The sequence below is a fragment of the Bombus terrestris genome, chromosome 6, assembly GCF_910591885.1.
Source record: "Bombus terrestris chromosome 6, iyBomTerr1.2, whole genome shotgun sequence".
NCBI lineage: Eukaryota > Metazoa > Arthropoda > Insecta > Hymenoptera > Apidae > Bombus > Bombus terrestris.
In genome coordinates this window covers 16,959,750-16,967,962 of record NC_063274.1, presented here as the reverse complement: position 1 = coordinate 16,967,962, position 8,213 = coordinate 16,959,750, and the positions used below count along the sequence as shown (strand labels likewise).

Here is an 8,213-nt window from a genome sequence, read left to right as displayed (position 1 = left end):
ATTCTAGAAAATTACACTGCAAATATATTACTTTAATATCGAAAAAAAAAGAAAAAAAATGGAGATACTGATAATTAAAAATACTCCTCTAAGTATCATTAAAAGCTGTTACCAACAATAGGTATCGATGATTAATGTTTAATGTTTTGCGTTTTCAAAGGCAGAATAATATCTACATATGGGCATAAAACTTCATGATAGCAAACGCGCAGAAAACAAGAAGTAAACAAAAGACTATCACCGCCTAAATATTGCAACAAAAAATACCATTGTAATTCGACCTCTGTTTTCTTAATTTGGAACGAAGCAATGACTAAATTTCACACTATATTTTGCAGAAATAAATTTACGTAAGGCTAAGACTAAAAAACAGTAAACATATAATGACATTGACCAGTCTCCTCTTAACGTTCTAACGATCTTTCATTATAAAAATGATGAAAATTTACGTTTGAGGATCTTAGAAGACGAATTTGGGAAAGATGCTTCAGCCTTGGAGAGGACTGCGATTCCTCGTGCGAACGGTGATTCTAAAAAATATGAAGAATTACAGCGACATTAATTTCCACGGACAACGACACGTATTGACGGTTGGAATTGATTTACCGATGTACGAGGTTACTCGCAGCCAATTTGCTTTTCAAAATTTTTATCGCTATCTGCAATATTGATAATTTGAAGGTCTATAAATAGAAAGGGAATATGATACCATTTATGCTTTCAATTATATAAAAATATCTCTTTACTGGTAATAAATTATCTTAAAGTTTCTTCTCCGCATAGATAAAGATTTGCCTTTATTTGGTTTGTTATATGCCACTTGACAAATAAATTTGTTAACCGTTATTCTAAAAAAACAGAAAGGAAAAAACAATAATATATTTTTTACCATTATTACAAGAACATATTATACTTTTGCATGGATATGAAAAAAATGAATTAAATGTTAAGGTGAGTACAACGAGAGGTGTTCCTAGCACAAGCGTAAACTTGAAGGAGGCTTTGTGCGAAAAGATTCCCATACACTATGATATATTGAGAAATATCCGTCAAGAACATGGATCGTCGGTGATCAGTCAGATCACCGTGGAAAATATTTATCAAGGATTAAATGGAGTGAACACTATGGTTAGAGAAACTTCTGAGATTGATCCAAAATATGGGGTGACGTTTTTATACTATAACACATTTCTTTCTAAACGAAATTAACAACATTTAATACAGAATTAAAAGTGAAAAATTTCATTTTGTACAGATTAGATATAGGGGATTAACAATACCGGAAGTTGTTACGCTGTTACCTCGAGAAGGAAAGTCACCAAGTGCGGAATCTGTATTTTGGTTGCTTTTAACCGGGGATGTTCCAACGCAAGAACAAACAGCATCGCTAATCGCTGATTGGTCTGCACGACGTGAAAAGAAGAAAGATTGGTGGTCAGGACCAGGTGGTGGAATCGTCGGTTCCGTTCTTCAAACGTTACCAAAAACAACGTCTCCTCTTGGAAAACTATCAGTGGCTCTTACCGTTTTTGATTCTCGCAATCACATGAATGAAGCTTTAAAAAATGGAGCCTTGAGTTATACTCATTGGGAAGTGAGTTTTAATATCTAACTGACAATGTTTTTATAGTAGACTTAAATTTAAAGACGGGCTCTTTAGCGTACACCAGATACTATGAATACTATGTAATTACGCTTTTGTAGTCAGAATTAACAACTAATTGTCCTTGCATTACTTTCCTTCCTATTTAACGAGTTAAGAAAAGAATTAAATGGGATATGCTTTAAAGCTAGGAAACGACAAACTATAAAAGATTTGAGTAACCAAGTCGGATTAAAATATTTGATTGAATTTGTTGAAAGTTGAAATTTCCTTTATGAGGTTTATTATTTATGCTTCAAGTACATGTATGAAGATAGTATGGAGTTACTAGCAACGCTACCGGCAATAGTCGGTCTAATTGCTAAAGGCGAATTGAAGAACTTGGAAGAAGAGAACGGCGACTGGATACAATTTTTATCAGAATGTTTATGTAACGCATTTGACATTTCGAAAAACCATAAGAAATCGTTGATGGACTTCCTTCGATTATACATTGTTCTGAACGCGTAAGTAAATTACATATCCTTATATACAATGAAAATAACAAAAATGTTGGCGTTCATATTACAGAAATGTTCCATAAACTACTTAAATTAGAATTTAAAAAATTTCCTTTTATCGCTATATACATCTTTCCATTTATAGAATTTATATCACAAAATACTTTTATAGAGATGAAAATGGCGGAATACCTGGCGTTCATGTTACAGAAATACTCGGTGCTTCTCAATCATACGTCAACCAGGCTCTTGCAGCAGGAGCTTTAGCATATACCGAGGAACCTAAAAGCGGCACAATTTCAGAAGTAATGACGATTTCGATTTCGATTAATTGAATAATTTCTACAATAATTACAAGAATTATTATCGATATAAAACATATAACTACTCGTGAATAATTATTACCTTAATGAACTAGTATATGGAATTCCAAAGAAAAATACAGCGCCTTCTTGGTCAAGAATCGAAGGAAGAAAAGTTAAGGAACTATATAACCACTATAATTCAAAGGGATAAATTAACTGGTTACAAAGAAGCAGAGATTTGCGATCCGAAATACACCGTATTGGAAAATTATGCAAGAGAACATTTACCAAATGATACTGGTGTAAAGGTATACACGTGTAATGTATACCTATTAAGTATCTTTAATTTTATTCATAGTTCTTCTCGAATATGTAGGATTTAAGTCTATGAACTTCTTACTCAAACTTGTATCTTTTAATTTAACTTCTTTTACCTCTCTGAGTTACTAAGCAAAAATTTGATAGTTATATTCTTATCTCTAGTTGTCACAAAGCATCACTAAAATTCTTTCTACAATGATGAAATCTGCAAAAGGAAAAAATATTTATCCCGAACAAAATGCAATCGCTGCACCTATTTTTCAAGTATAATAACAATTTTATTTTAATTTTCACCTATTTATACTATGATCGTAATTTATTCTACATTTATTGTGTAAGTTCTATGGGCTGAAAGACATGGAATTCAATCAAATATTACTGTGCATGTCGCGGGCTTTGGGCGCAGTTGCATCGATCATTTGGACAAGAGCTGTTAATGCTTCGGTTGAACAACCAACATCCAAATGTACTTATTCTTATTTAAATTCTATCCAAGGGACAAGAGGAAAACGTAAACGGGGAAAGCACACAAAAAATATTCGAAAATAAAGTTTCTTAAATTTTTGCCAACAATATTAAACCAACGATATTTGTCATATACAGTATTAAACATAATGTATGTGTGTATAAATTATTATATTATACATAAATTACGTGAATTTTTATCAAACTTTAATGTAGTATATCTTATTATTAATTATTTAAAATATTTCAAGTCTATAGAAATTTTTGTTTAATCATTGAACGACCACAAAACTGAAATTTACTTTAATTTATAGTAAATGATGAAAAGCAGATAATGTGAAATTTAACGAAGTTACCCATATATATTTTATACCTATGAATGAAGTACTTATTGAACGAATTAATTAACAAGTTATAATTTTAAACTTGGCGCTTATACGTGTGTATATTCATAGCTCTGATGGTACATACGTATCGGTTAAGAATAATCTTAAAGAAAATGGCGCAATTCGATATCTTCCTACGTCAAAAATTATGAATCAAACTTTTAAAATTATCTATGAAAGTACAGTAATGTAAAAAGTATAAAAGTTAATGTTTTGTAATGAGTTTTATATTAAATATTCAATTATGAAATGAATTTGATACAAATCTCTAGTATGTCGGTTCCTTTTTGTGGTTATACGTCCTAATATTAGATTTTTAGTATACGAAGATGCTTTTTCTCCTACTCTGCAGTTTATCAAATGTGTTAATACTAATTATATAATTATATTTCTAAGAACTTAAGATAATTTATCTTGACGTTAATCGATGCTTCCTAAAGAAAGCGTAATGAAAAAGTTCTATACTGTATGTATATATTTTTCATGCTGTACATGTTGATAATAATTTTTGTATTTACGTCAATCTATACCATCTATTTGTATAAAAGATTTAAATTTCAGAAACACAACAATGGAACATTCTAGAATATTTTCAAATAATATATCTTCTACTATAGATGAAATTAGGCCTCTTATAGAAAATGTATTACAAATGTATTTTTAATATGTATCTTACAAATTTTTATACAAACATAATATTAATTTAATTATTTATACTTGCAGCAACCAGGCATTTCATTAAGCACATTATTGAACATTCAAAGAGTTCAAACTCCTACAGAGCCAGTACCTCTTTCATCTGATAATTATATCATTGATGTTGAAGATCAATCAATGAATGATGTTTCAGTTCATGATAATCATCATCATCATCAAACAACTGCAACAGACAATTTTTTAAATAATATCCGTGAGGCTGCTAATGAAGTTGTGGGTGAAAGCCAAAATAATAATAGTAATAATGTTATTAATCATAATAACAATAATAATAATAATGATATAGAAGACACTACAGCAGAGGCAGTGCGAATTAATTCACAAACACGTGCATTCTTTAAAGGACTTAAAAGATATATTCCTTTTGTTCTTATTCTTTTTGCCAAAGGCCTGTATGATCACAGAGCCAATATATTAAACTTTATAGTATTAGTTGTTGTATTTAATTATACTAATAACGTTGTAAAACGTGAAATTGCAAAACAAAACAATAAAAGTTGGCTATCACTCTTAGTTATTACGTGTTATATTATTGGATGTATAGTTTTTATTCATTTTGAATATGATACATATCTATTTTCTTCATATACACAATCTCTTAGCATTTGGGAATTACTGTGGTCAGTTTTAATAAAAGATCTTGTTTTGAAATTGATTACCATTATTTTTAAAGTTTTTTTAACATGTTTGCCTTCAAAACTTTTGGCTCTTCGAAAAAGGGTAAGTTCTACTATGGTTATTAAATATTATTAATTAATTAGGAAATCAAATGACAATGTAATTTTAGGGAAAATATTTTGTTATGGTGGAGGCATCATCTCAACTTTCCCGGTGTGTTGCACCTATTCAACCATGGTTATATTATTTTTTTGAAAGTTATCAAGGTTCAGAAAAGATCTTTGGAGTATTACTTTCTTTATTGTATATAGTAAGCAAAGGAACTGATTTATTTTCGTGTATAAAATTATTTCAAACTGCTATTTGGAAGCTATTTCAAAATGTGGTATGTTTCATACTTTCTAGTAAATAAAAGAATATAAATTTATAAAACGAAATTAATAATTAACTGAATTACAGAATTTAGGAGTATCGCCATCGAAAGAACAATTAATAGCATCCGGTGGAATTTGTGCAATTTGTCACGATCAATATTCAATGCCCGTGAGATTGCAATGTAAGCATATTTTTTGTGAAACATGTGTTTTAACTTGGTTAAATCAAGAATATTCGTGCCCATTATGCCGAGCAATAATCGCAGATGATCTTTTGTATCGAGATGGTCATACAAGCCTTCTTGTTCAGCTGTATTGACTTTCATATATAGTATATGAAATTGTATTTTTTCACTACTAATTGTACTCAATAAGAATTTGTATTAAGCATTTAATATACATAAAACGAAACTTTTTTAAATGCTTTATAATAATGTTATCTTTACATTAATCATTTATCAGTTATCCTGATATCCATAGAAAAAAGGGAATCTTTATATTTCGATAATTAAAAAAAATAATATCGGAAGGTTATATAAATTTAACAGATGTGTAATATAACTTGTATATACGAAACAAGAAAATTATTCATATAAGAAAATAAAATTTATATCTTGAAAGTGATTTACCAATTATTAATTAATTATTTATTTATGAAAATAATATAAGTGGTTCATCGAAATAATGAATAATTACAAATTTTCTTCATACATATTATTACATTATGTTTAGCGTCGATATAAAGTATTCAAAGGTGTGATCTTTTTATGCCATACATGATAATGAACACAAATTGTCATAGTGTGAAAAAAATATAATTATATAAAACTGGCTTAGAATCTAAATTATATTCGTTGCTGATTATATTTTAACATTTGGTCATTAACGTTCTAGATAAAACGTTGTGTGCATGTAATATAATTAAAATCACACTGTAAACTGGTTTCATTGATGTACAACATATAAGTATTTTCTCTGTGACATTACAAAACATATTGTCATACAGGACTTTAACACTGACAATAAAGTAATTATTATATAAGGGTATTTTTTTAGCATACATAGAAAAATAGTTCATAAAACACTGGCTTTCAAGCGTGCTTGGAAGTACTCTCCATCACCTTTAGTTGCTTGCTTATTTATCTCTTTATGACGTTCCCTACTTACTAGTTCTTCTAAGACTTCTCCATCACCTTTAATTAACCTGTGAAAGCATTAAGTTACATATAAATATATATTTTTTATTTACATATTGTTAATATATTTACATTTTTTATTAAAAATACCTGTATCTTCCAGTTTCTTCATCATAAACTCTACGTATTACACTCTGCTTTTTTTCCCATTCCTCTTTTGTCATTGGTGCCATTGCCTTTGACTTTTCAGATATTTCTTGTGAATTATCCTTAGAAACACTTTCTTTGGATTTGTCAGTATTTCGTGTTTTTTTCTTAGATTTTTTCAATTTCTTCTTCAATTTTTTCTTCATCCTTTTCTTCTTCCTACGCTTTTTCATAGCCTTTTTTAGTTTTTTAGCTTTTCTTCTTGCTTTTTTGCGTTTTTTCTCATCCTCAGAAGTATCTGTACTGCTACTACTACAACTACTGCTGCTACTGTTACTACTAGAACTGCTGCTAGTACTGTCAGTACTACTGCTAATGCTTGAGGAACTTGAGGATGACAAAGATCTTTTCCTCTTTGATTTCTTGCGAATATGGTCAGCTTTATCTTGTATGTCTTCATCTTTTTTCTTTTCTTTTCCCTTTATATGAGTTTCGTCTGTATCTTTCCTTTTTGACTCTGCTTTTTCAGCACTAGTTTGTTTCACATATCTTTCCTTCGATTCACTCTCCCTAGATTGTTCACTAGAATCCTTTATGTTTCTTTGATAATCATGATCCATAGTGCTTCTGCTTCTAGACCTATCATACGGTGGTCTTCTACTATTATGATTTAAAAATCTATTACCTCTCCTTTCATTATTATACCTATTATATTGCGAATTATTGTGTCTATTTCTATCATAAAATCCAGAATGTTTGTAAGGTCGATACCCAAAAGGACGTTTACGATTATCCAAGTATCCACTCCGCCCTTTATAATATCCCCTGCCTTCCCTTGGATTCTGTCGATATGGTCTAACACCATTTTCATATCTTTTATCCCACTTGTTGCTTCTCTTTTCCCTATCGTTTTGATGCTTAACCTCGTGGCTGGAAATACTAGATGAACTGGAGCTGCTAGAACTACTCCTATGTTTTGACTTTTTCCTTTTGTCCTTACTGCAAGTGTTACGTCTTTTTTTCTTAGAATCAGAATCATCACTCTGTGAGGATACTGATTGTTTCCTCTCTTTTTCGTCTTTCGATTTTAAACATTGTTCTGGTCGTAAATCATCTTTTTCTCTATTACTCATCGTAACGTACTATTAATTCTCTAAATCAATTAAATTAGTATTAAACTTAGATATTATGTCTTTTAACATTTATTTACCGTTTAATCGCATCTATGATTAACCTCCTACATTATAATCGAAGGTTTTTTACTACGAAGTGTTCTCATACGAAATAATATATAAGAACCACATATAAGCGGATACGTTAATAATAAAATACCATAAAATAGTTTTTAAATGCATATACACTATCAATATTCTAGTACATCCCGCTAGCACGTAACTAACCTCGATCTAACAAATTACAAAAGTCTCCTTCATCGATTTCCATTTCAAAAATTTGTCAAAACTTAAGGCAATTTTTCATGATATAGTGACGTAAGATATTTAGGGTTTTTTGTTACTACATTTTCATCCATTGGCAATGGTTCATTAGTTCCTATAATTAGACGCTTGGTTTACAAACATCACGTAAATGAAATATTTTAATCTTTAATTTAACAACTAACCGTAACTTTTTTCTTACTAA

The 8,213-nt window shown here is 29.8% G+C and overlaps 3 protein-coding genes and 1 long non-coding RNA gene across 11 annotated transcripts in view; 2 read left to right on the top strand and 2 right to left on the bottom strand.

Annotated features, from left to right (window-relative positions):
• The window catches only part of LOC105666824, a 52,094-nt gene that overhangs the window by 11,998 nt on the left and 31,883 nt on the right, over positions 1 to 8,213 (bottom strand). The gene's annotated exons all lie outside the window — the stretch shown is intronic.
• On the top strand, positions 63 to 3,561 carry LOC100644233 (citrate synthase, mitochondrial). 5 transcript variants are annotated; one of them, XM_048406532.1, is made up of 9 exons: positions 63 to 271; positions 339 to 590; positions 952 to 1,164; positions 1,256 to 1,594; positions 1,904 to 2,109; positions 2,276 to 2,408; positions 2,522 to 2,716; positions 2,892 to 2,993; positions 3,069 to 3,561. In XM_048406532.1, exons 2-9 carry the CDS (start codon positions 483 to 485, stop codon positions 3,276 to 3,278), a joined length of 1,506 nt encoding a protein of 501 aa, XP_048262489.1. In that variant the 5' UTR covers positions 63 to 271; positions 339 to 482; the 3' UTR covers positions 3,279 to 3,561. The 5 variants fall into 5 exon arrangements, with proteins under 5 accessions (XP_048262489.1, XP_048262490.1, XP_020723534.1 ...); XM_048406533.1 differs by having other exon boundaries at positions 63 to 524; XM_020867875.2 differs by having other exon boundaries at positions 63 to 590.
• Positions 3,693 to 5,710, top strand: LOC100647324 (RING finger and transmembrane domain-containing protein 2). Of its 3 annotated transcripts, none has more exons than XM_048406537.1 (5): positions 3,694 to 4,046; positions 4,142 to 4,223; positions 4,304 to 5,017; positions 5,085 to 5,300; positions 5,375 to 5,710. In XM_048406537.1, the coding sequence occupies exons 2-5, from the start codon at positions 4,152 to 4,154 to the stop codon at positions 5,606 to 5,608; spliced, it is 1,236 nt and encodes a 411-aa protein (XP_048262494.1). In that variant the 5' UTR covers positions 3,694 to 4,046; positions 4,142 to 4,151; the 3' UTR covers positions 5,609 to 5,710. The 3 variants fall into 3 exon arrangements, with proteins under 3 accessions (XP_012174447.2, XP_048262494.1, XP_012174446.2); XM_012319056.3 differs by having other exon boundaries at positions 4,129 to 4,223; XM_012319057.3 differs by lacking the exon at positions 4,142 to 4,223 and having other exon boundaries at positions 3,693 to 4,046.
• On the bottom strand, positions 5,914 to 8,038 carry LOC100647206 (ADP-ribosylation factor-like protein 6-interacting protein 4). 2 transcript variants are annotated; one of them, XM_012319058.3, is made up of 3 exons: positions 7,783 to 8,037; positions 6,576 to 7,725; positions 5,914 to 6,493 (listed from the first exon to the last, which is right to left on the bottom strand). In XM_012319058.3, the coding sequence occupies exons 2-3, from the start codon at positions 7,703 to 7,705 to the stop codon at positions 6,364 to 6,366; spliced, it is 1,260 nt and encodes a 419-aa protein (XP_012174448.1). In that variant the 5' UTR covers positions 7,706 to 7,725; positions 7,783 to 8,037; the 3' UTR covers positions 5,914 to 6,363. The 2 variants fall into 2 exon arrangements, with proteins under 2 accessions (XP_012174448.1, XP_048262493.1); XM_048406536.1 differs by having other exon boundaries at positions 6,576 to 8,038.

Bases quoted from the DNA above. Each gene is read 5' to 3' on its own strand.
- LOC100644233 (XM_048406532.1), top strand. From the start codon at position 483: ATGCTTCAGCCTTGGAGAGGACTGCGATTCCTCGTGCGAACGGTGATT. The intron at 591-951 runs GTTGGAATTGAT...TTAAATGTTAAG, and splicing joins GACAACGACACGTATTGACG to GTGAGTACAACGAGAGGTGT. The intron at 1,165-1,255 runs GTGACGTTTTTA...CATTTTGTACAG, and splicing joins AGATTGATCCAAAATATGGG to ATTAGATATAGGGGATTAAC.
- LOC100647324 (XM_048406537.1), top strand. From the start codon at position 4,152: ATGGAACATTCTAGAATATTTTCAAATAATATATCTTCTACTATAGAT. The intron at 4,224-4,303 runs GTATTACAAATG...TTATACTTGCAG, and splicing joins TTAGGCCTCTTATAGAAAAT to CAACCAGGCATTTCATTAAG. The intron at 5,018-5,084 runs GTAAGTTCTACT...ATGTAATTTTAG, and splicing joins TTTTGGCTCTTCGAAAAAGG to GGAAAATATTTTGTTATGGT.
- LOC100647206 (XM_048406536.1), bottom strand. From the start codon at position 7,705: ATGAGTAATAGAGAAAAAGATGATTTACGACCAGAACAATGTTTAAAA. The intron at 6,494-6,575 runs GTATTTTTAATA...ATGCTTTCACAG, and splicing joins GAAGAAACTGGAAGATACAG to GTTAATTAAAGGTGATGGAG.